The sequence below is a fragment of the Varanus komodoensis genome, unplaced genomic scaffold (assembly GCF_004798865.1).
Source record: "Varanus komodoensis strain SLA01 unplaced genomic scaffold, ASM479886v1 scaffold39, whole genome shotgun sequence".
NCBI classification, from domain to species: domain Eukaryota; kingdom Metazoa; phylum Chordata; class Lepidosauria; order Squamata; family Varanidae; genus Varanus; species Varanus komodoensis.
The window spans coordinates 8132293-8157972 of NW_025335922.1; the positions used below are offsets into that span (position 1 = coordinate 8132293).

General features: G+C 38.7%; 1 protein-coding gene across 3 annotated transcripts in view; it reads right to left on the reverse strand.

Annotated features, from left to right (window-relative positions):
• Window positions 1-2564: 2564 nt before the first annotated feature.
• Window positions 2565-25680, reverse strand: part of KDM7A (lysine demethylase 7A) — a 52768-nt gene continuing 29652 nt past the window's right edge. Inside the window, exons 10-20 of one of the 3 annotated variants that reach the window (XM_044441316.1) lie at window positions 21432-21523; window positions 21186-21275; window positions 20570-20776; window positions 19024-19148; window positions 18049-18221; window positions 16637-16734; window positions 15396-15541; window positions 15102-15259; window positions 9623-9705; window positions 8412-8688; window positions 2565-7563 (exon numbers count right to left, since the gene is read on the reverse strand). In XM_044441316.1, the coding sequence (XP_044297251.1) occupies window positions 7469-7563; window positions 8412-8688; window positions 9623-9705; window positions 15102-15259; window positions 15396-15541; window positions 16637-16734; window positions 18049-18221; window positions 19024-19148; window positions 20570-20776; window positions 21186-21275; window positions 21432-21523 (1544 nt within the window). In that variant the 3' untranslated portion in view covers window positions 2565-7468. Of the gene's footprint in view, window positions 7564-8411; window positions 8689-9622; window positions 9706-15053; window positions 15260-15395; window positions 15542-16636; window positions 16735-18048; window positions 18222-19023; window positions 19149-20569; window positions 20777-21185; window positions 21276-21431; window positions 21524-25680 lie in introns of all 3 variants that reach the window. The other 2 variants (XM_044441314.1, XM_044441315.1) reach the window with 2 other exon arrangements.

A 25680-nucleotide genomic window follows, 5' to 3' on the forward strand; every position in this document is an offset into this window, starting at 1 on the left:
ATGCTCATCCTAGAGATTTCCTCCTGACATCGCTTTTCTAGCTTACACACGTGTCCAGAGGAGCCACTGGTTGATATACCCCAAAATGTATGTTCCCTATTTATAAATGGAACCCTCAGACACAAGGGTTGTTCCTAAATGAAGACCACGTGGTGCTGAAAGAATTATGATACATAGTTCGGCTTAAGGTGCTGCAACGACTTTTGATTTGCTAAATTAGTTATTTTAAATTATAATTGTACATCTTTATTGACGGAAATATAGCATGCTTTGCCAAACCAAGCCACTAGTCAACATGGATCCCTGCATCAGAAGGGGAGGGGGACGCTTGTGCAGCAATGGTCTCTCTATGCCATTTCTAGAGACAGTATTAACTGGGATACCTTACATCTGTACGGAAGATGCCTATCTATTGCTCTGGAGGATAAGAAAATGTGTTCTTTGAGACTGAGATAAGTCTTCAGCCTTAATTCTGAATATAGCATTGTGCCCCACTAATAAAAAGTTTGAGAAACAGTCATTTACTGTATGGGCTAGCGATCATGTGCATTTTGCCAGCAAAAGCTATAAATTGTAGGCCACTGTGATTCATAACTGATACATTTAAAACTAGAGGTGAGGTTTCCTAAGCCTGACTTAATGTATGAACTTGTTGTGGTCTGTGCTTCTCCCTCTTAGCAGTAATAGTCTCACTAGCCAATCTTTGCCAAACATCTTTATGCGCAAGTCTGAGCATACACAAAGTGAAATGTTGAACACTGTTGAACACTCTGTCATTCTTCACCCAAAGCTTTCCTTATGAACCCTTCTGCCTGTCCCTAGAGGAAAGAGCACTGTGGAACCGGGCACACCTGCTCTCCTCCCTCAGAGACCCCAACTAGGCTCCCCTACAATAGCAACAATCGACTATTGAATCCACCTCCTCAGGAGGTGGCAGTGCCCCAACTGATAAACTCCCCATCTCTAAATCTCCTCCCTCAAGATGTTCCCACAGGCGGGATGACTCGCCCTCTACTAATCTCCCTCATAGCAGGCATAAGCAGGTAGCTGGGATCTTGGACTGCAGCTGGAACCAGGACTGCTTCAACAATCATCTCATTATCAGCGTCTGAGCCGTCAGTCCCACCAGGTTAGGCAGCCTCCTCTGCACACATCTCATCCTCAGATTCTGAGCTGTCAGTCAAACCAAAATGGGTAGCTTCCCATTTGCACACCTGAGTTTTGCCAGAACGTGCTTGCATAACACAACTGAAGAAACTGAGAATTCAGCAGTGAGAGTGAGCAGTGTGTGTGTGGGGGGGAGGGAGGAGAAAAAAGAGAATTCTCAGTTGCGACTTCTCCACAGATTCAGAAACATACCTGTATGCTGCCACAGAAGCCAGGAACCAGATCTCTTCCACTTGCATGAAAGGGAACAGGACTAGGGGACAAGCCTGGTAGATAAGGCAAAGGTGAATGTCAGTCTCAGAACGCAACACTTACACCAAGTAGCCTGGATTTCTTCCAGATTTTTCATATAAGATGAATCTACTCAGTCTAATCCTTTTAATCCAATAGTTTGCAATGACTGGGAAAGTTGATGATAATTTCTATCACTTGTCAACCTAGTATTTTGTACCTCAGAAATCTTTGGTGACAACTCAGTTTGATTTAGCCTGTGCATTCAGGATTCTCAGAAGAGGTATTCTAAGTTCCTTCATGGGACAGGAAGCACCATTTTGCCTTTTTGTTTTACAAACGGATTTCTCACATGCCTAGATCAGGTGATCACCTATCAGCCAGCTATTGGTTTCCTCTTTAAATCAAGGGTGTCCCCCATCTGTACGTTCTATTGCAAACTATTACCAGCCAAACTACTAGCCAGAAGTCACGTGCTTAAGAAAACGAAAAAGGTGGACACATTGAAAGCCTTCATGTCTTAAAGGAAGTCACTGGTAACAGACCAAATTCCAAGTTTGCCTGGAATCCTACCAGGCCAAGCCTGCACAGTTTGTGACCCAAAGAGGATAAATATAGTTTAATGTATATTTGCAGTGGTCTATTAAGGGCTTAAAACTCCTTTTTTGTTATCTAGCCTGGGCCTGCAAACACCAGTTGCCAAGTACCTGGCACAGAACAGTTTCTAACTGGTTATGTACAACCTGCCAAGCTTGGTGAATGAACCAAAAAAATGGGGGGAGGAATAATGTTTTATAGACACAAGTTTGTCTCCTATGTTTACCTCCCCCATTCTATGAACAATACTGGTTTAATATCAGACATTAAACTAGATCAGTTTCCAGATGTCTGATCTGCAAACCCTTCAAGTGGTTGCTTTAAGAAAGATGCACTACCAAAGTTACACCCAAATCTCAGAAGTGTGGAAATAAGTAAATCTACTACTGTTCTAGTGGAAATACACTCAGAATGCATGTTTGCCCCAAATCAAGAGCAATGGAATCACAGAAGCAACGGTTACAGCAAATCAAAGTGGAAATAAGAATTTTTTCATAAGACATTGTGTTTCACAATCAGTATTTACACAGTGAACAAACATGAAAAAATTAAACACTTGAGTGCTAAAATCAAAAACATAAGTAATACAGATTTTAATTTCAGTATTTAAAGTACAGAAAGTGAAAACTATGGTCAAATACAAATTTAAACAAGCCACATCCTCCCAAACAGTAAATCCGTAAGCTACTTATAGAAACTTACACATTTCAAAGTAAAATCAAAACAAAATAAATACTGTACATACACTTTCCCTGCCTGCAGGCAAAAATGGGTTGGGAAACACTGTTATAAATTGGAAAAAAAATGCTCTTAAAGCTGCAGCATCTCATTTCCCAGCCTAAACACTCCACGCAGTAGTGTGTTTCCGTAAAAAGGAGCAGAGGACACACAAATCCTTATTCAGAAAGACAGCTAGTTCACAAACATTCAAAAAGGTTAGAAATTAGACTGACAGTAGAAAAAGGTGTGGGGGAAGAGACACATCAGCAAAACACTACTACAAAACTAGTAAATATAGCCAAGACCTATCCCCCTTTTTCCCAAATGTAATGAATATCCCAAAAAATGCCAAAGCACTGGCAAAGTTAAACTTTTCCCAGCAGAAGTGATAATTCATAATAATATAATCTCTTAAAGTGATCTCTTTCATTCCCTTCCCACTGCAAGAAACTATTATGGCTTAAAAATTTATCAAAGTCCTTTTCCAGGCAGAAATGCAGCTTTAGCAACAGCTACATTCCCCAATCAGTGCTAGTCTTATTCCTACTCAGTACTGCACAATTCACTTATTTTGTACACATCTTTGCCTTTTTTGGAAGTACCAATGTTGCAGCTTTTAATCCAGTTTAGAGAGCAATCCTATGGTCCTCGGACAGTGTTGGGATGCATAGGATACTTCAGGTTCCCAGATCTGAGGCTGAAACCAGAGCTGTGACCTCAGAGTCTGGGATTCATCCCCTCCCACCCTGCCTCATGGAAAGAACCATGTTGGCTGCTTCTCTGAGGTCAGAAAATCAACCTTGGAGACAGGGTAAATGGGGTGGTTCACCAGCAGAGAAGGGGGATTTGATGGTGCTCCCGCTTCTTTTCCTCCCTTTCTGAAGCACTGCAGCTACTTGGCTGAAGTTGGCCATCTTGCTGAGTTGCACAGGGAGAGGCTACTTCTCCCTCTCTGCATTGGATGTCGTAAGCCTCAGACTTATGGGCTTGGAAGCACTGATGGCAGAATTGCTAGGATTACACCCTTAAACTACAAACAGTAAGGCCCTTAAATTCAGTTCATATTTCTTCCACAAAATAATGTTGCCCTGGGTTTGCTTAGGTCCAGGATCACAAACAGTTTTAATGGTCTGGAAGTATGCATTTAAGCTATTACAAACTAAGATTTTTTTGAGTTTTTTTTTCTTTTTGGTGGCACAGAGATTGCGGGTTAAGAGAGTCACTATGCAAAGGATTAGGCCTCCTCAGTTTCTCCAAGGTACCAGTTATAATGTTAGCAAATTACTGAATCAGGGCAGGGTTGCTTTGAGTCCTACAAGATCACTGAGTGTAATGACTACACATCTTGGTGGATGAAGGCAGTCTGTGGTGTGTTAAAAGCTTAGGTGAACTAAAAATTCTTTAATGTGATCATGACACTGTGCTCTTAACCTGAAGAACATTAATATAAGCACTTCAGCTGTGACAAAATTGTGGCTGAAAAGGAAGGTCTTCTTGTTCCACCTTCCTGAAATGGTTTGAGAATGATCATATGTCAGTATTTCTGATTGCATAGGTAATCTACCACAGAGGTTATTTGAGGCTACTTTGTAGCTTGGATTTATTAGTAAGTATTGTAGAAAGAAAAGAGACTTGCTGCTGGAGATGCTGCTGCTTAAACCAAGAACTGATGCCCTGTTTTCCATCTCTCATCAGCAAATCTCAAACATTTCATGTTACTTTCTCACTCTGCCCGCTCAGGAGAGAACAGGTCCATAACTCCAGCTTGCAGCTGAATTTCCAATTATTTAAAAACATTTCCTTTTTGAAAGTGTGATTCTACTGAGGACATAGTCACCTTCTGCCAAATATGGCTTTAGCACTGCTTCTCTCTCTAGAAAGTGAACTAAAACAGGGCTGCCACAGCATCTAATGCAGAAAGTCTAATACATTTGAAAAGTCTTGGGCAACAGGGATTTCTACCAAGTTAGTTAATAGCATACAAACAAGTCTGTCCATTCAACTACCACAATAAATATTTTGCTTCTTCAAGCTACTAAAACAGTTGTTGCCAAATTTCAAAGGAACATGAAATGCAAAAATAAGCCTGCAAACTTTCTCAAAATTCCAGCCTAATTCAAAGCTGTATTTCAGTTAAATGCATACTGAAGTGCTGACAGAAAGGCATTTGCTTCCGTTTGAAAGCCACAGAAAGCCAAAAAAAAAAAAAAATGTTTTCAGGTAGTGTATTCATTTTGGTAGACTATGAAGAGATGTTTGTATGCACATAGCAACGAAGAACCATGGGATGAGAGCAGCAGTTAGGGGGATGAGGTGGGAGAAGAGAATGAGTAAAGTAAGTGGAAACACCCAATCAAAGATGGTTTTAACCAAAACCTTCCCTCCTTCTCCACCTTCATCACCTGCTCCTCAATATGCCCATAGCTATACATTTTATTAAGATGCTTAGACAAACTAGATCAGTTATGAGACCAGTTAGCTACTACGGTCTAGCAACAATGATTTTATTTTTAATACATGAATAGTTGATTGGTTTTCTCTATTTAAGCTGTTTTATTCCTCTTTTTTAAGCAAACAAGGAATTCCTTTAAGGTATATGGCTTACTACTAGAAATGAACCAAAGCTTCAAAACCTGGAAGTGTTCGGAACTGTTTTTTACACCTATTTCAAAATGTTCACTAAACATACTTTAGAATGATATAGAGAACACACAATACAAATTAGTATTTGTACTTAAATGTACTATGGCTCAATTAAAAGATATACTGACTGATCAAAGGATCACTTTCTTTTATCAGTACTGAAAAGTGTGTTGGTCTGGATTTACTTAATAATCACAGTTGCTTCTAAAAACTAATATGGTATTTTCTCTGTTATCAGCTCTACCTATAACGATAACATGCAGGTTATCCAGTTTTGTTTTTCCTAAATTTTGACACACATATGCTGAGAAAAAACGAGGGGAAAAGAGGATGAATAAAAACTGTATGATAATTTTCAAAACCTAGGCCATGTCACAAACTTGTTATCTGAATGATTTTTTACATTTCCACTCCAATCCTAATCATATTTAACCAGAAGTCTGCCCCACTGATTTCAATGGAACTTGCTTCCAACTTAAGATTGCTAGCTTGTTTGTTTGTTTGGCTGTCTTCCTACACATAGTTATGCACTGTTAAGTTCTATTGAGTTAAATTGGCTTAAGTGGCAATATTGTTAAGGACTACAGCCTTCCACTGAGAAATCTGTCCAAGTCTTTACAACTGCAGTAGCCAAGAAAGCCTGACTATTCTGATATGTGACAAGGACATAATGTATAGTTTAATACAAATACACATACACAAATGCAGCAAATACTGAATATTTAAAATGGTTTAAGCAAAGAAAAGTCCTATTTTTGGACTTCTAGGTATTTTATTTTAGATATAACCTGAAGGCTGGGAAGATTTTATTGAAGTCAAGCAACTGAGTAGCTTTGGCCATGCTTTAACTCTTGATCAACAGGAAAAAAAAAACACCAAAGCAGTATCCCTAATATTCCCACTTTAGTATTGAATAGCCCTCTTACCAAAGTAGTAATATAGGTGCCTCCCACTTTTCCTCCAAAAAGAGCTTAAATATTCAATTTTATATTACAAAAATACAAATTTATCATCTAAGTTATTTACATGCATTTTAGAATTGGCTTTTACTACCAGATCTTTGCAAAGCATGACGCAAAATAGTCATTTCAAGATTTGACAAGCTATCAAACACATATACATATATACAAAAATGACTTAAGACCTTTAATTGGCTGACGTGTAGACAATCAGGCAAAACTGCCACCATAACAGCATTTTTTCACAAAATGCATTTAAGTGCCTACACTTAAATCAATAGCTGTAGTGCTATCCTTGGTGTACTGCTACCCATGCTTTGCATGGGTTCTTCTCCATGACATGGAAACAAGTAAGGTGGAAGGATCACATATACAAGGAAAAGCTGTCGCTAATGTTACACCAGTTTATGATCCAGAATAAATATGGGGACACAGGAGATGAGGAAGAGGCAGGAACAGGGATAAAAGGAAAGGAAAAGGTAAACTGGCAGAGAATACATACTTCAGAAGTCAGTAGAAAAACTATCCATGACCTTACACAAAGATCAGACATTAACATGTGATTTCATGTGCCTTAACTTAATGCATCACATCCATGCTTTAAGACTATAACCTGTAAATCAAATGCATGAATCCAGAATAAATCATTCAAGTGGCTCTCCACTGCATACAGACAGACAAGACAGTCAGGCAGACAGACAGACATTAAGGACAAATAAAAGCCTTCACATTCTTAATATCTAAAATTAAATCATAATCCCACAAAATGCTTTCTAAATAAATAGTTTAAAAATGAATTCAATAGTTGCCAAAATCTGTCAAATAAATTATTGATAACCACCTTCATCACACTCTTTTGTTCATGAATAAGCTCAGACACTACCAAAAACAACAAAATGATTGAGCCCTGAAAAAAAATCATCTCCCAATCCAGTCTTTCTGAATATTCCCCTGTTTCTCAAATGGTTATTGCTGAGCAGGTGTGGCACAGTGAAAATGCAGCATTCAGGTTTTGTTCATCAGGCAGTGTTCTAATAAGGTACATGCATTCTGCTTCAAGCAGATGAATAGAACAGAAGCTCCAGGCACTGTTACCCTCAAATACTGGTCTGTGTACAAAAAGGTCAGCAGCAGTGGAAGCAGATACTGCATCAAACAAAGAAGCGTGCATGGCCATTTCGGTTCAGCTTTAGAATCTTCCCAAGACGCTGTTTGGCAGTTGCCATTCCTTTCTTTGGACGCTTGCCTAAAAAAGGAAGAAAATGCTGATATCACTGAACACAACTCAGGTATATACTTCTGCAAATTATATGATCAGTTCCATATTGGCCCAGTATAGAATTTTGTAAGTAGGATCATGACGAACGTGAGGACACGTATGCTGTTCAGCAGCTAATGATATTAGTTTTCTTCAACAGAGTAATTCTGCTTCTACTACTTCCAGAGACCTTGTTTTTATCACTGCACAAATATCAAATCCAATACTTTAATGCTGCTTATGTAAGCTGTTTCACAAGTGTTCTGCAATTTGCCCCATAAGTCATTACACTTCATTAGACTAGACTAGCTGTGGTTTGAACTAGCTGTAGTAAGACTAGCTGTGGTTTGAACTAGCTGTAGTAAGTTCTGGGTTATATCCAGTGTTATGCTAAGAGAAAAAATACAAGCATTGGCACTGCACTGTTAGCGCCAGCATAATAGGTCTGTAAGGCAGGTCATGATGATGACAATGATGAAGACGATGATAATGTCAGCAGGGGGGCAAGCAGGGTGAAGAGAGAGTTAAGAGGCCTGACTAAGTCTAGCAAATTCATCACCAAGTAAAGATTTTAATTAAGTATTCCTCAGTTTGCAGGTCATTCTTAGCTACTATGCTGCATCAGCTTCACATCTGCAAAGTAATTTTTGCAATATGCTTTGAGGGTCCCCAACCCATTCCAAAATATTTGTTGTTTCCCATGTCAGAAATTATAATGCAATAAATACACAAGCACATTTTCTGAATGTTTCCATCTTTTAAGTTAAGTATCCACTGAAACTTAGTTTGCAAAGTAATTTGCAGTTAAGATAAATGGATATAGATGAATACACCACCTTTTGTTGCCTGGTTGCTAATAGGGGGTGGATTTGATGCTGGCCTCTTGGTTGGATGGAGAGGTACAGACAACGATGTTTCACCATATGGCCTGTCAGGGCTGAGGCTGCCATCACTTAGCCTGCACTCCCCTTCAGTCAAGGTACAGTCCTGCATACATTTGCCATGTGGGAAGCTCAAACCATTATTTTGTAAGTTACTCCTGTTTTCTTGAATTCTGTAACTGGCCTCAGATGCACTTTCCTTCTTAATGTATTTCTGAGTTTTACTTGTATCCTGTAGAGGAAGAGAAACAGTTTCAAGACATGAAACTATATACAAGAAGTTTTACTAGGTATTCTTCACACTATTTGCAATTAAACTGCATTATCATTGCTTTTAAAAAAAATTATGCTGAGATACAGGTTTTTATTTTTCCTTTATTTCTACTGGCTTTTAGCAAAAATGAAATAGCTCTTGGGAATTTTAAAATACAAGCAGAGTTATTCAAGGTATTTCTATTTCTTTTCCTCTCCCAAGAGTAATTTTTATCTTGCTAATTTTGCCAAACTTCATTTGTTCTGCTGTTATGTATGTAAGATTTGGCACATGAGTGGACAGTTTCAGGGATAAACAAATTTTGTTAACCATCTGACAACACAAAACATTTTAAGAGAATAAATGGGAATAACTAAGAATCAAGGGAAGAGATTTTTACTCATTTCAAAGAAGTACTCTAGAAAGCATATATTCAGAATACATGGTAGTTACTTCAAACACCATTGACAAAAAGCAATAAACCCCTACTAAAATAAACTCTGGAACGCATACCTATACCAGAGGTTAGGATTCAGAGGCAGTTATGTCTCTGCATGGCTATCTCTTCCTTCTTTTCTATAATGTTAAAGTATGCCCTCTGTTGTATCCTGCTTTGTTATCTCTCTTCATGCTGCTCTTTATTTTAAAAAAAATCTGCAGAAATGCTTTTGACTCCAAATATGGCATTGCCACAGACTATACTCTCATGTTAGAGTCTTCCACTTATTAGTAGAGGGCAACTAAAAATTTATAATTTGTTGTTTTACAGAAAAGGACACACTTTCATTAAAAAGCCAAACACCTTTGAATTTTACCTGGTTGCTCTCTTCGGGACTGACTGACTGACTGACTTTATTTATTGCATTTGCATTTGTATGTTGCTACGCAGCCAGAAGACATAACATTCTCTTACCTGAGGATTTACTTTAGTAACTGCATGTAACGTTACAGCTAACGTTGAAACTCCTGCATCCTTTCCTTCTTTTATGTGCTTACCTAAATAGAAATTTAAAATTCTCAGAAACAATACTTGTTTAAAATAGAAAATAATTATTTCCTAGACAAGAGATCTTCCAGGTAGTAGATACTAGTAGTTATCTTGCTCACTGCTTGTTCATTCTTTATTCATTTTCTCCTACACAATTTGTACATCTCCACCTAGTGTACAACTAAAATAGTTGTACAGAAATTCAATAACTGTGAAAGAATCATCCATACCATGGAGTGTATACCTACTGACATAACATTTTATTTAGTGGTATGAGGAAAGCAGATGACACCACCTTGCCCTAATATAGCTGGTACCTAAAAACACACCACATAATCCAAGAAAATACTTTCCCTCTCCCATAATGCAGCTTGGAATGTCCCTCAAGAGCAAAATCTGCTATGCATTATCTACTTATCAGTTTTTATCCTATCATAAAACAAAGTCAGTAGAACAATTCAGAGACTCATAATTCAGCTAAAGGCCAATGATTTGTTTCAAGCAAGCAACTGCTAACTGACACAGAATTCAACTAAACCATTTAGGACACTCCTGTCTGTATACAAGAAGTATTGGATATATCCTGCTAAGAACCTATTACTATGGGCTGATCAGTGAACAATCCACTGTATGCCTGGGCTTCATGTGGGCTGTTCTACCCATCCTTCCCCCACAGGTCCTCCAGCCAGTTCCAACATACATCCCAGGGGCTTTGCAGCAGAACCCATCTTATCGCCTTGCCCCCTGCCCCCGCTGCTCCAACTGTTGCCCTTTTCATTCCTTGTCAAATCCTTTAGCACCTGAAAACTGCACAATTGGGAGTTACAATTTTTATCATTCTTTCCAGTCAGTCTTTTGCAAATGTACTCTTAAGACTCTCTAGTATGTGCAGTCCTGCCTGATCAATTTCCTTATGGGTTTCAGCTGTTAATGGTCCCAGACAAGGTACAAGAAAATTGACAAGAGGAGATGAGTTGTGAAGGACTGAGAAGAAATAATTGCAAAGGAAAGGAGGGGCTCATTTACAAGAGTCAGAAGCACCATGAGCAGGGGTGAGGAGAAGCTAAAGAGGTATAGCAAAAGGACAGGAGGAACTCATTCGTCTCCACCCCCAGAAGTGATCCTTTTGGTTTTAACAGCCAAAGTGTCTTCTCAGTGTCCTCCACCCTTTCAACTTTTCCCACCTCTCTACCTACTCTAGAAAGGGAACGTATTATTATTATTATTATTATTATTATTATTATTATTATTATTATTATAACATTTCTATGCCGCCCCTTGCCGAAACCTCGGGGCGGCTTACAACATGATAAAATACATTGAAATACAATAGTACATAATAAAATTACCATTAAATATAACAATACAGAAAATACATTGATTTACAAATACAAAATTAAAATTATCAGTATAAAATAAAAATATAGGAGGAGAAAGAGAAGGAAGAAGAAGTTGCCCAGGCCAGATCATATGTTTTAACAATTGAAATGATGTTTAAATAAAAAGGTCTTTACCTGGCGCCGAAAAACCAGTAACGACGGTGCCAGGCGGACCTCTTTGGGGAGTGAATTCCATAGGTTGGGCGCCACCGCAGAGAAAGCCCTCCTCCGGGTACTTACTCTCCTAATTTCTTTCATGGAGGGTTCCCGGAGAAGGGACTCTCCCGCAGATCTCAAAGGGCGGTCGGGCATATACGGACGTAAGCGCTCGTTCAGGTAGCCAGGACCCAAGCCGTTTAGGGCTTTGTAGGTCATAATCAACACCTTGAATTGGGCCCGGGCTTCAATGGGAAGCCAGTGAAGCTGATGGAGGACTGGAGTCATGTGAGCATAACGCCCCGTCCCCGTCAGCATTAGCTCCTCCTCTCCTACCCCTGCTTTTCACAGCTCATTTTGGAGCACTTACTACTACACTTACTGTGGTCCCCTAAAAGTTTCTAAAAGTACATAAAAAGGCAGCTGCATGGCATGGACCGATGAGACCCTGTCGTAGAAGGGGGCAGGTGTAAGCACTGCTGCTGTCCTATTTCTTCCATCCCATTCAGCTAACCTCCAAGTTTTTTGTTTAGCTTTGTTTTTTTAATTGACAGGACTAGTCATACATTTTGGAGAAAATAGGAAGTAATGGAAAGGAAATGTATGCAAATTTAAGTAAGTAAATGAAGGGGAAATTTCTGAACTTGCAGCAGTGCAACAGTTAATGCAGGGGTGCAGATTTCCTATGCATTTGTTTCTCAGCTCTTACATTTGTATATATATTTCCTGACCAAAAAGTTCTTCAAATATTCCCAAGGCTTTATTTTCTTCTAAACCCTTAGAAGTAATAAAAGGGACAGAGCAAGTGGGGTGCCAACAGCAGCAGCATTTACACTTGCCATTCCAATGGTCCTTTTCAGCCAGTTTCTTACAATGGGGTTGTCATGCCATGCAAACCAGGTCAGTCAGATCTACTGGTATCAGTTAATTTACAAAGGAACCTACATTAGCTCTTATCTGCCATTGTGGATTTAAGGATGTAAAAGTAAAAGATCACAAACATGTTATCATTTTATGAAGTTTCCAGAATCAGCTGTACAAGCCTTTTAGACTTCAGGCAGCATTAGATTTTTCACAATATATAAACATAATTTGAATCAAGATGGAAGTTCTTTTCTCCAGCCAGAAAATTCAAACATTTTGGATCAATACAGTTGGCCTTTGCCATCTGGATTTCTTTGTAACCATAGATATAGATGGGTGAAAAAGCATCAAGCAGATTACAGTTGAGAGAACATCTGTTCCCACAGCTGTCAACTTATTATGCTCCTTTGTTTTTTGCTAAAAGCAGGAGCAAACATACTGCTGTCTTCCTAAGGTGATCAAATAAAGAAGTTACTAGGGCAAAGCAGAAATATGATCAAGTTCAGGACTGACAACAAAACTATCCTGTTAACTTTTTAATTAAGTGTATTCATGTGCAGTAACAATCTTTTATGTTGTATATATAACACTGAACTGTTTCTTTCACTGAAAACACTAACATTTTCTTTAACTGCTGACAAAAGGCTATCATTTATTAAGTAAAATAAATTCAAGTATTACAGAAACAGTAATTTAGTAACCATTGGATGGCTCATTGAAATTAATCGTACTTCCCTATATTTAGAGTCAAAGAATCCTGCCATATGCTTTTATTTTTTTTCCAATTATTCTGCTGTCACTCATTCACTTTGACTTAGTTGGGAGGTTTAACACATGTTCAGTAAAAAAAACAAAAAACAAATAAGAATAATACTGGAGAAGATCAGTAATTCAAATGGTAATAGGTAATGGTTAATGCTGTATTTCTATCAACCTTAATAAATGAATATGAGGTTAAACCTGATTTAAAGCTTTTTTAGATTTTTTTCTACAGTTGTTAGTATCTGTATGAAATTCTATATTTACTACCTTAACAACTCCCTATTGTGGTGGTATTAGTATGGAACACTGATCTAGTGTTAGCACATATGTAATTAATCCTGTAAGCAGCCATCATAGGATGATAGATGATTCTTTTTAAACTTTCACCTTACATTGAATGCTAAGAATTTAATTACCATTCTGACTGGAAAAATAAATCCATTTGTTAATGCAACAATGCATGAACCACTGCAGCTGTTATCTGTGGAAACCTCTGCACAACACCACCAAATAAAAATTGATCACTGGAAGTATAATAGACTTGATACATTAATAATATAATTCTTAAGCACTTCATATCAAAAAGAAGAACTATTGAATTTGACAGCTATGCCTTCTAAAAGTACAATCCTATGTATATCTACTCAGATGTAAGCTTCATTGAATTTAATGGATCTTACTTTCAAGAACCTGGACACAGGACTGCAGCCTCAGTTTGGAATAGAGAAAGGTACTCATGCATGTTTTCAGAAGTCAGTCTTTTACTAGAGGCTGCCTGACCAGCTACAAAGACTATTTTTAGCCTTGGCACAATCTATTTTGTTTCTATAGGAAGTGTATAAACTTATTAACAGGGCAGTCCTATTGTTGCTAGATATTAGATGGTCATAGAATTTTTCTGTATTCCCAGATATGAAGTCAGAAAACTATTCCAGCCTTACAGCTGGTGATACATGCTCTCTCCTCTTACAGCTGATGTGAGAAAAGAAGGGCCCACTACATCCCCAAGGTCACAAAAGCAATGTTGGAGAAGGGCTCTGGGGAGCTTTCCAATGAGAGGGGAAAGGACAAGACTAGTACTGCCAAGATAAGAACATAAGAAAAGCCATGAGGGTTAAGACTGATGGTCCATCCAGTCCAGCACTCTGTTTGCATGCTGACAAACCAGCTGCCTGTAGAATGCCTCAAACAGGAAGGATGCAAGAGTTCCGCCCTGCTCAAGCTCCCCAGCAACTGGTGCAGACATACCACCTCTGATAATGGAGATGGCACATAGCCAGCAAGGCTAGTAGCCACTGATAACTTTCTCCTCCATAAATTTACCAAATCCTCCTTTGAAGCCATCCAAACTAGGAACCATTACTACTTCCTGTGGCAGTAAATTCCACAGTTTAATTATGCACTGCGTGAAGTACTTCCTTTTATTGGACCTGAATCTTCCACCACTCTGCTTCATGAGATAACCCCATGTTCTAGTATTATGGGAGAGGGTAAAATGTCTCTCTCTCCACTTTCTCCATACCATGAATCATTTTAAAACACCTCTATCATGTCTCCTTTTCCTTGTCTTTTTCTAAGCTAAACAATCCCAGCTTTTGTAACTGATTCTCATAGGCAACTTGGTCCAGCTTCTTGAACATTTTAGTTGCCCTTCTTTGTACTTTTTCCAACAAAGTAATGTCCTTTTCCAGGTGTGGAGACTAGAACTATGTGCAATATTGTAAGTGCGGTCACACAAAAGTTTTGTATAAGATAAGTACAATCTTAATTTTATTTTCAGAAGCTTTCCTAATTATGCCTCACATGGAGCTTGCCTTTTTCACTGCAGCTCCACACTGAGTCACCATTTTCATTGATCTGCCCACCAAAATCCCAAGATCTCTTTCTTGATCAATCAGCTCAGATCCCATCAGCCTATATTTGAAGGTGGGATTTTTTTTTTTTTTTTTGCTTTCACATCTACACTCCTCTTCCCCTCCGTAGGATTCCCATAATCTTCCAACTTCAGAGGATTATGGGTCTCCCAAGTGCACCCTAAATTGGCTTAGAAAGCTAGGACCTCTAAATTTGAGCCAAAAGACATACTACAGACTTTCCAATTAGCTACCTGAATGGGATGACAACCTTCTGTTAATGCAACCTATTTTCAGAACCTACAGTTCATGCATCTTTTACAGAACTGCAAGACAACCTACCACATTCTGCTTTATGACTTTGGGAACACATCTTGTCTTTATGCCTACTTTTGGGATAGTTCTTGTGTTCCTGAAGAGAGATTCTTCTACTAGTGCAGTCTGTGCTCTGTGTATGATCTGGTAAACAAGTGGTATAGTGCAATCCTGCCATAGAAAGCATGCCCTGAATAGCTTCTTCCTCCGTACTAGTCGAGGTAGGACATTCCCTGAAAAAAAAAAGTGGAAAATAGAATGTTCTTTTACAAACATAAAATATGTTAAGATTCCTATGCAACAGAATGCTTTGCTTTGAAAAGTACCCGTTAATTTTCCCAATGGTAAATCTCCCATTCTTAAACTCACCTTTTACTTGCAGTTTCATTTCTAGATGGCTTCTTTGTGGTTTGAAAGAGGTAATTTTTTACTTTAGATTCCTCTTTAACATTTGAAGTTACTTCCTGTTTCTCATCACCTGAGCTTTCTGACTCCTCTAGAGAGGAATCCTTTTGCTGAGGACAGAGGGAAGGAGGGAAATTTGAAAAAAGAAGCCCTAAGCATAAACATATACCATCATTTATACTTAATATTTTCATCAAGTTGTTACCAGATATATGAATAAAGCATACATGACTGAGAAGATGTGTGCAGGGCTAACACCTTTGCTCCTATCCAAAATGTCCAAGTATGAAACCCTAATATTGAGATTTTTCTTGAATGGGAATCCTAAACCTCTTAAATTTTACACCAGAGTTCAGGAAAAAGCCATCCTCAAAATAAGGAATAACTTTCTAGTAATTGGTAGTCTTGGGATCACTTCACAAATATAGGACTTGCATTTGGGTAAGTGTACTGATTTGACTGAAAAGCACTGCATTCACTGATATTAGAAATGGCTCGTTCATATATTTAAGACACCAACCATCTTATAATGCAGTTAAGGAATTATTTTGGTTTTATCTAACTTTGTCAATTTATTCATGGATTTTATTATTATTGGTCTTTGTAGTTGAATGTTATATTGGGCTTGTATTGTTTTATGCTGCTGGATTTTAACATGTTGTAAGCCACCCAGGGAGCCTATGGCTAGTGGAGCAGCATATGAATGAAAGGAAGGAAGGAAGGAAAGAAAGAAAGAAAGATAATACCAGGTCACTCTACTTCTTTACTAAGATTAGTTCATTCACTTGGGAAGTAGGAGCACACTATACAAACAAGTTCTAGAAGTACAGGATCAACTGTAGGATAAACAAAATATGGCAAGACTGCAAAGATAATCTAACATGTACACATAGATGTCAGTTTAGAATGAAAGGCTTCTCTTTGGAGGTCAGATCTTAGACAACAAAAGATCATGCAAGTGTATGCTTGGTGTGCAGCTTGACATCAGTTACAGATCTAAATATTTAAATATTAAATAAATTTTAGAAGGCTTATCATACAAGACAGTTTCTACATAACTGACTTTTTATCTAACACATTTTGTAAATATGCATGAAAAATATCTTGTCCACATTTCCATTAACTATGTTTAGAGCTAGATATTATCTGAATAATAAAAGCTTTACATTTCATTTGACCATCACCTACAATATTCAATTTATTACCTGGTTAGTGCAATCAGGCTCAGATTCTTCTGAATCAGAAATATCAGAGTATTCTGAGTTTCCATTCCTGAGTTCTGATTTCACACTTTCGAAGAACACTGGAAGGGGAAAGAGAAGAAATAGTAGGAGATTTGCCACATATTCTCTCCTATATGATCTCTTACATGTTCTAGTTCCAATTATCCCTTTCATCCTGTAATTGCACACTGCTTTGGGGCCAGCTGAACACTTTTAGTATGCACACACACCCAAATAATTATATTTGCTGCTGCACTATTAATATAAGAATCAAACCTAAGAAATTACTTCCAGCTCTAGGGATTACGTTACTTCCTCAAAAACACCATCCTGACCACCAGAGGATACGATACTCACAACAGATTGTCATATTCTTCAAACCCAAGACAACAACTTCATTGAGGCTTTTGAAAAGTTCCACTGAGTCTCTGGCAAGAGCAGACAAAAATGATGCCATTCCTCTCAAGAATGATCATGAAAGCCCTTTTATGTGATGCACAGAGACCATGAAGAAGAACATATTATGTTGTGGCAGCTGTACCCTCCTTACCTTCCCCACGGTCTCCTCCCCATCTCCTGTGGACTTTCATCATTCTACTTGTAAATAAACTATTTTTCCTGGTCCATGTGAATCAGCTAAGTGTAATGTGTACAAAGACCTTGAAAAAGCTTTTTATCCTGCCAGTTTCAGCTGTGTCTTCCAAGCTGCTCTTCTGCTTTGGTTGAGCAATATTTCCCAGAAGACTATCAAGGGAAAAATCCTTTATTTATTTGAAAGAACTTAAACAGTCATTTGACACTTCATATTCTCTTAACAAAATTCCTTTGTGTTTGTACAAATAGATACCAATATTACCACCACTGCCTTTATGGTACAATGTACCCACAGTTGATAGCCAATTCTTCCCAATAACTAGAGCTGTAACCTGAGCTCCCCTCAAATGGCCTTTCTTACACAGAGTACCTTGCATTCAGCCAAAACAAGTTACTGCAAGTGCTTTAGCAGTTGCAGTCTACCAAGCCTGCTTTCCATATGGCATTGTGGATCCAGCAGAAGAGGTACAGAGCAAGTTCCACATATTTCTTACCAGAAAACAAAAACGTGTAATGGAGAAATAAAAAAACTGCTGACACAGTGACGGACCAAGGAATTATAGAATGTAGATACTGCCACAAAGCACCTGGGATGTGTGCTGGAGCTGTCAGGACAACCATGGAAAAGACTGGCAGAACAAGTCACAGCAAACATGATAATCTGTCAGTCATAGCATGGGTCGTTCACTGAACAGTCAAGACTGCATATCTTTGGCTTAGTGTGTCATGTTAACCTTTCCAATGTTAAGCAGATAGGTACAATAGCTCTGGATTATTTATCTGAAGAAAAACAAACTTACTATTCAGTGGTTTCTGCTTCTCTGCACTGCCATCTGCTTCCTGGGAGTTCTGATCTTCTGTCTTAACACTTCTTTGCTTCTCTGACTGCATCCTGTCATCCTCATCTTCACTGTCTGCAGTGTAAAGGCTTGGATCTCTAAAGGGGTGCCTCTCATCTCTGTCACAAAATAACCTGTTATAAAGGGTATCCAATGGAGCTCCCCCTCATCTTTCCCCATCTTTTTTGAAGTATAATCAATTTTCAGTTTTTCAATATCTTCTTAGAACAATGATAGTAAAAATTCTAATCATTCCCTTAAAAAGCAAATGATACAGGCAAGTCACTTTCTTAAATATAAAAGTCCACTTATGATCATACTGAATTTGGTTGCACTGCATTTTGCTTAGGAATTTTCAAGAACTGCAGAAGTGTTGGTTCTTTTTCTCCTTAATCTGTAAGTTTCTTTCCTTCCCCATCAGTTTAAAACAACCTAGGTTAGCAGGACTGGTGCCAGCAAATGGCATTATTTGATAGGATACCACTGATGACTGCCCTAGGCCCCTAGAAAAATAAAATAATTTTTCTAAGCCTGTGCTACAAGCTGCACCAAATAGCTAGGTCTAATCTCCATGTAATTCCCACAACACCCTGCCCTACCACTATTCTGCGGCACGTATCATGCGAAGAGAATACATTAGCTAGACCCAGTTGGACCAGCTTAGATTACAGCTGATCCCCACTGCAGACAAGGTGGTCCAAAGTCACATTGTTCAGGGTGTCTCAAACCTGGAGCTGGCCCAACAATTTACCAGTACACGGTAAGTCTGCCTTTGTTCCCCAAAGTGTTTATCTTCTGGAGTTAGCTTACATTTACGTATATCTGGTTATTCCTTCCTCAACCCAGATATGTCAATTAAGTACAAAATGGACAAGAAGTGCAAAATTGCCTAAGGCAAAAGACATGTAGCATGACACAGGCCAATATATTTTATACCTAATTATTCTTCCATTTGACAGCAAAAGCCGTAAATCATTGTCCTTCGGTCTCCATTCAGGAACAGTGGAAGACGGCTGAAGAGGCTTGTTAAATCTTCCATTTAATTTATAATTTGCTGTGTCCTATAAAAAGAGAGGGAAAGATAAAAGAAAAAGTTCACCTTTATTTAATGGTACTTTAGTAAGCTAGTTCTTGGTACAATCCACATCAGTGGTGGCTTGCTGCCAAGTCACAATGAAAACATCAATAGCAAGCAAAAAGAAAAAGAAATATTACATTATTAATAGCTCTTACAGTCAAGAAGTTAGTTTCATCTGTTTATCTTATATACCCAGAAGGGATTATTATAACACCTTCCTGCTCTACCACATTGGATTCCACTGTCTTTCTCAAAATTAACATGTCTCATTTATCCATCTTAACAAGTATTGGATGTGACATACCTTTAAGCATTACTAGAAGTCACAAGGCCTACACTGCAGTTTTATAGCTGAATTTTAACTTATCAGCACAAATATTCTTGAGTTTGATCATCACGTGACTTTGGGACTTGACTGTTCTTAGTGTCCTCTATCTTTTCCACCCTTTTCCCACGACTCTAGCCATTCAGAAAAGTGGGAAAGTAACAGCCACCCCATTTATGGGTGCACTGAATTTTAAGAATTGCCAAAACTCAAGTTTCGGTTTAGAACAGGACTTCTGACAGGGCTGAACAGGGTTTTTGACACAGACAAATTTCATGGCTACATACTTTCCAAAAACCCTGTTTAACCCTGTCCAAACCCCCATTTGACATGTGTTTAAGTCCAAAAATGTAACATACACAAAAACTGTAAATCTCAGGAGCATTTCTTAAGGGTAGCAAACCAGTGAATTTTGCTCCAATGTGCTCCTTAGGCACTTTTGAAGAGGGACGCTGGCATCACTGATTGTCACTGTGTAGATCATGAAAAATTATGTTCCCAAAATAACAGAAACAAAAGGAGGAAAGGAATTGTAGCCACAAATGGTGATGTGTTCAGTACTGGGAGTGGCGACCAGATGGTTCCTGGCACAGAATCTCCTGGGTTGACCAAGGAAGAAAGTGGGAGCTGGGGGGACAACCCATGGTGAGTCTGATAATCTGTCAGGCACGCTGTGGAGTATTTCTTGAACAACCCACACTATATAGCTTCTTCACCTGGTAGGCTGCTGTGTCATGTAAACTCAATGTGTCATTATACCTTCTATCACAAGCAAGAATTTCTGTTTTCAGTATGGTATCTGTTTTTTATAATTGCATGTTTTGGTTCTGCTTTATTTTATTCTACTATGTCGCAAGGTGTTTACTGCTTATAGCGACTGACCATTACAAGCAGTACAAAGCTAAAAATATCTAAAATAAAGGAGTAAAATACACATTTGGGTCAAAGCTATAACTAAAACATCCTTCATAAAAACATCCCATGATTAATTGACTTAATTTGTCAATTAGAGATTCACCTCTGCAGTCCATTGCTACTTTCTTCACAATGCTAGGTCTGTTCTGGTACAGAATACTTGCCTCTTCCCATGGGGACATCTCCACTCTTTTGAGAACTTCCTTTGTATGGAGTTCCAGGATGTCCAAATTGGTAGGCGTTTTGATGGCATGGTCTCGTAGCTTCCTTGCTTTTCGTCTGGAATGATGAGCGGAGGCCGATTCATTTGATGATCGTGAAACTTGGCACACACTAATTCCCTGAGTTTTAACTGGTTTGCTGTTCTCTTCCTTTAAATAAGAAAAACTTATTTAGAGCAGCCTATTTTGATAGTTCCATGCAGTTATTACAAAATTTTCCATTTCAAGTAATAGCATAGCAGTATAAGAAGCCAAAGAGTTTGAACTGCATTCTTCCAACCCTTTTCCTGTATTGTGTCTAGTACAACAGCACCTTATGGGACTGAGTGTACTAAGAGACAGAGAATTTTATACTCCAGGCCAAAGTAATTTCCATTTCATTCAAGTTATCCCTTACAGCAAACTTACTTTACAGTTTTTTCATAAAACTCTGAACCATGAATTCTGAACTGTAAGACAGGGCATGCTATATTTAGAATGTTCTTTGGTCATATGAGGTTGCCAAACTTTTTTACCATCATAATGCTTCCCCTGCCCCCCCCCCCCCCCACCCACTTACCTCTACAGAACGAATCACTTTAGAGAGTTCTTTAATAAGCTGTCCAGGCCTAATATTGTCCGGAATTTCAAAAGCATGTTCTGTTACAAGCTGTAAGCAAAATACGGAAATCCACTAAATTCTCCTAAATACTATTCAAAATAATATACACAGAAAAATTACTACAAGGTAATGTATATACAAGGCTCTTCTTTTAGAGATAAAGCATTAGTTCACTAAAAATTTTGATTGTACATTTGAACTTACATCTTTTTTCATCCATAACTTTAATGCACTAAGTAAAGCTTTTACTCCTTGTATCAAGAAGGTTTGGGGCTGAAAACCATCTTCTCTCAGCTCTGGAAGAAAACACGTAAATTAGATGTACATCAGTATCAAAAAGAATTTATCAGCTGATTATTCTCTCCACCTTTGGAGCTATCAAATATGATCCAAGAATTCATAATGATAATGAACAGTAAAACATATCATACAATCAGAGAGTAGTAGAGCTGGAAAGGGCCAGAAGGCATTCAGGTCCAACCCCCTGCTATAGCAGGACACTAAGTTACACCACCTTTTCCTACAGGAAAGGAAAGGCAAAGAACAGAGCAGGCTCTGATGAAATTACAAAAATATGCATGATCCTTGACAAACAGTTACAGCAGGAAAAACTAAAATAGTCAGGGCTGATAATGTCACTGGAGTGGGGGAAGCCACACACCCTGACATCATCTGCACCTAGACTGTTGCATTGGTTCAGGGAGGGAACAATCTGGCCCTCAGAGGAAAAAGGGTCCCCCACTCCTTCCGCAGCTACCTACAGTATGGGGATACTATTGAAGCATGTTAAACATACACTTAAAACAAATACTAAGTATCTTTGGGAAATTTGGAAACTTGTGTGCAACAACTGGATTTTTTTTTAAGCCATAAAGTTATCCAGCTGTTCTGAGTCTGCAGACATTCCTCCTCCCTCAGTTATTCCAGAAGCTATTCCAGAATGTGATGCTTTAGGAGCTAGACACTTTCTCCTAATTTTTCAGTCTATACAAAGAAGTACCCAAGTCAAAACTAGCACTAGCAGAAATTATCCTGCACCAGCACAATTTCAAGAGCATAAGCTGATGCAACAGGATTCCCCAAAACACCCATTGTGCTAGTTAACACTACTGGCATCAAACTAAAAGGGCAGAACATAATTTATATAAGCTATTGTGTGTACCTGGATATTGCCCACAGTCGTTAATTTCTCTACTTAGGCCATAATCCTATCATGTTTAGACAGAAAAATATCTTATTAATCCCAGCATTTCCCCCACAGCCATGCTAGAAGAAGAAACTGTAGGGCTTGTTTCTGTCTTAAAATGCATAGGATTGCGCCCATGCAGTCTCATTTAACTTGCATGCTTTCCCTACTTAACAGCATTTGCTTCCTCTCTCTGACTTATACATCTTCCTCTCAAAGTTAAAAATGTCAAAATGGAGAATAAATCTGTTCTCTAATTAATCCCACTTTCTAGTAATCTATTCAAATGGATCATTAAACTTAATTTTAAAGCATTTGCCTATGATCTTTTTTTAAAGATCTGAACTGTTTTAAAGACCCTAAAGTAACTCTAACTATTACTATAAAGGCAGAGAGATGGTGTAATTGGTAACTGAAGAAAGAAACATGACTTGTGCTACTTTAAAGACTAACAAATTATGGCATTACTTAGCTTACTCTGTTCTGAATCAAGAAGCCAGCCTCAGCCCCCCTGGCTAAAGGATAATTACTACCTTATCAAATAGGGGTTTTTTAGTATTACAAGGGCATAAAGTACTTTGAGAGCCTAAACTGCTATGAAAAAGGGTAGCATTATTAATATATCCATTACTGGTCCTGTCTTATTATCTGGAAATTTAAGGCCAATTGCATTTTCCTTGTACAACATTCATAAACATTTTTATCTCTTTCTTGGAAGTGAAAAGCTGACCAGTGTTTTACTTTGCTATTACTTGAATTACCAAATTATCTTGTGGCACCTTAAAGATCAACAAATTTGTTATGGGATAAGCTTTCATGCTCCTTCATGGATCACTGCCTTGTCGTGGCGAAGGGGTTTGTGTAGCTCAATGAAACTATGAGCTATGCCGTGCAGGGCCACCCAAGACGGACAGGTCATAGCAGAGAGTTCTGACAAAACGTGATCCACTGGAGAAGGAAACGGCAACCCACTCCAGTATCTTTGCCATGAAAACCCCATGGACAGTACCAAAAGGCAAAAAGATATGATGCCGGAAGATGAGCCCCTCAGGTCGGAAGGTGTCCAATATGCTACTGGGGAAGAGCAGAGGGCTAGTACTAGTAGCACCAGAAAGAATGAAGTGACTGGGTCAAAGCCGAAAGGACACTCAGTTGCAGATGTATCTGATGGTGAAAGGAAAGTCTGATGCTGCAAAGATCTATACTTCATAGGAACCTGGAATGTAAGATCCATGAATCAAGGCAAGCTGGATGTGGTCAAACAAGAGATGACAAGACTGAACATCGACATCTTAGGAATCAGTGAACTAAAATGGACAGGAATGGGTGGATTTAATTCAGATGACCATCAGGTATACTACTGCGGGCAAGAATCCCTCAGAAGAAATGGAGTAGCCTTCATAGTCAATAAAAGAGTAGGAAAAGCAGTACTGGGATACAATCTTCAAAATGACATAATGATCTCAGTTCGAATCCAAGACAAACCATTCAACATCACAATAGTCCAAGTCTATGCTCCAACCACTGGTGCTGAAGAGGCTGAAGTTGACCAGTTCTATGAAGTTGACCTACAACACCTTCTAGAATTAACACCCAAAAATGATGTCATCATCATGGGGGATTGGAATGCTAAAGTAGGAAGCCAAAAGATAACTGGAATAACAGGCAAGTTTGGCCTTGGAGAACAAAATGAAGCAGGGCACAGGCTGGTAGAATTTTGTCAAGAGAATACAATGGTCATAGCAAACACTCTTTTCCAACAACCCAAGAGACGAGTTGGGTTGGTCTACACATGGACATCACCAGATGGTCAACACAGAAATCAGATTGACTATGTGCTCTGCAGCCAAAGATGGAGAAGCTCTATACAGTCAGTAAAAACTAGATCAGGAGCTGACTGTGGCTCAGATCATGAGCTTCTGGTTGCAAAATTTAGGCTTAAATTGAAGAAAGTAGGGAAAAGCACTCGGCCACTCAGGTATGACCTAAATCATATCCCTGAGGAATATACAGCAGAGGTGACAAATAGATTTAAGGAATTAGATCAGATAGACAGAGTGCCTGAAGAACTATGGACGGAGGTTAGCAACATTGTACAAGAGGTAGCAACTAAAACCATCCCTAAGAAAAAGAAATGCAAGAAAGCAAAATGGCTGTTTGAGGAAGCTTTACAAATAGCTGAGGAAAGAAGGGAAGCGAAAGGCAAGGGAGAAAGAGAAAGATACACCCAATTGAATGCAGAATTCCAAAGAATAGCTAGAAGAGATAAGAATGCCTTCTTAAATGAACAGCGCAAAGAAATAGAAGAAAACAATAGAATAGGGAGGACCAGAGATATCTTCAAGAAAATTGGAGATATGAAGGGAACATTTCATGCAAAGATGGGCATGATAAAGGACCAAAATGGCAGGGACCTAACAGAGGCAGAAGAGATTAAGAAGAGGTGGCAAGATTACACAGAAGAACTATACAAGAAAGAGCTTAACGCCCCTGATAACCACGATGGGGTGGTCACTGACCTTGAGCCAGACATCCTGGAATGTGAAGTCAAATGGGCCTTAGGAAGTCTGAGCAACAACAAAGCTAGTGGAGGCAACAGTATTCCAGCTGAGCCATTCAAAATCTTAAAAGACGATGCAGCAGAAGTGCTACACTCAATATGCCAGCAAATTTGGAAAACTCAGCAGTGGCCACAGGATTGGAAAAGATCAGTTTACATTCTGATCCCAAAGAAGGGCAATTCCAAAGAATGTTCAAACTACTGCACCATTGTACTCATTTCACATGCTAGCAAAGTGATGCTCAAAATCCTACAAGCTAGGCTCCAGCAGTATGTGGACCGAGAACTACCAGAAGTACAGGCAGGATTTCGAAGAGGGAGAGGAACTAGAGATCAAATTGCCAACATACGCTGGATCATGGGGAAAGCTAGGGAGTTCCAGAAAAACATCTACTTCTGCTTCACTGACTATGCTAAAGCCTTTGATTGTGTGGATCACAACAAATTGTGGCAAGTTCTTAGAGAGATGGGAGTACCTGACCAACTTATTTGTCTCTTGAGAGACTTATATGCGAGTCAAGAAGCAACAGTGAGAATTGGACATGGAACCACTGATTGGTTCAAAATTGAGAAAGGAGTTCGGTAAGGCTGTATACTGTCTCCCTGCCTATTTAACTTATATGCAGAGCACATCATGAGAAAGGCAGGGCTAGATGAATCACCACTTGGAATTAAGATTGCTGGGAGAAATATCAACAACCTCAGAT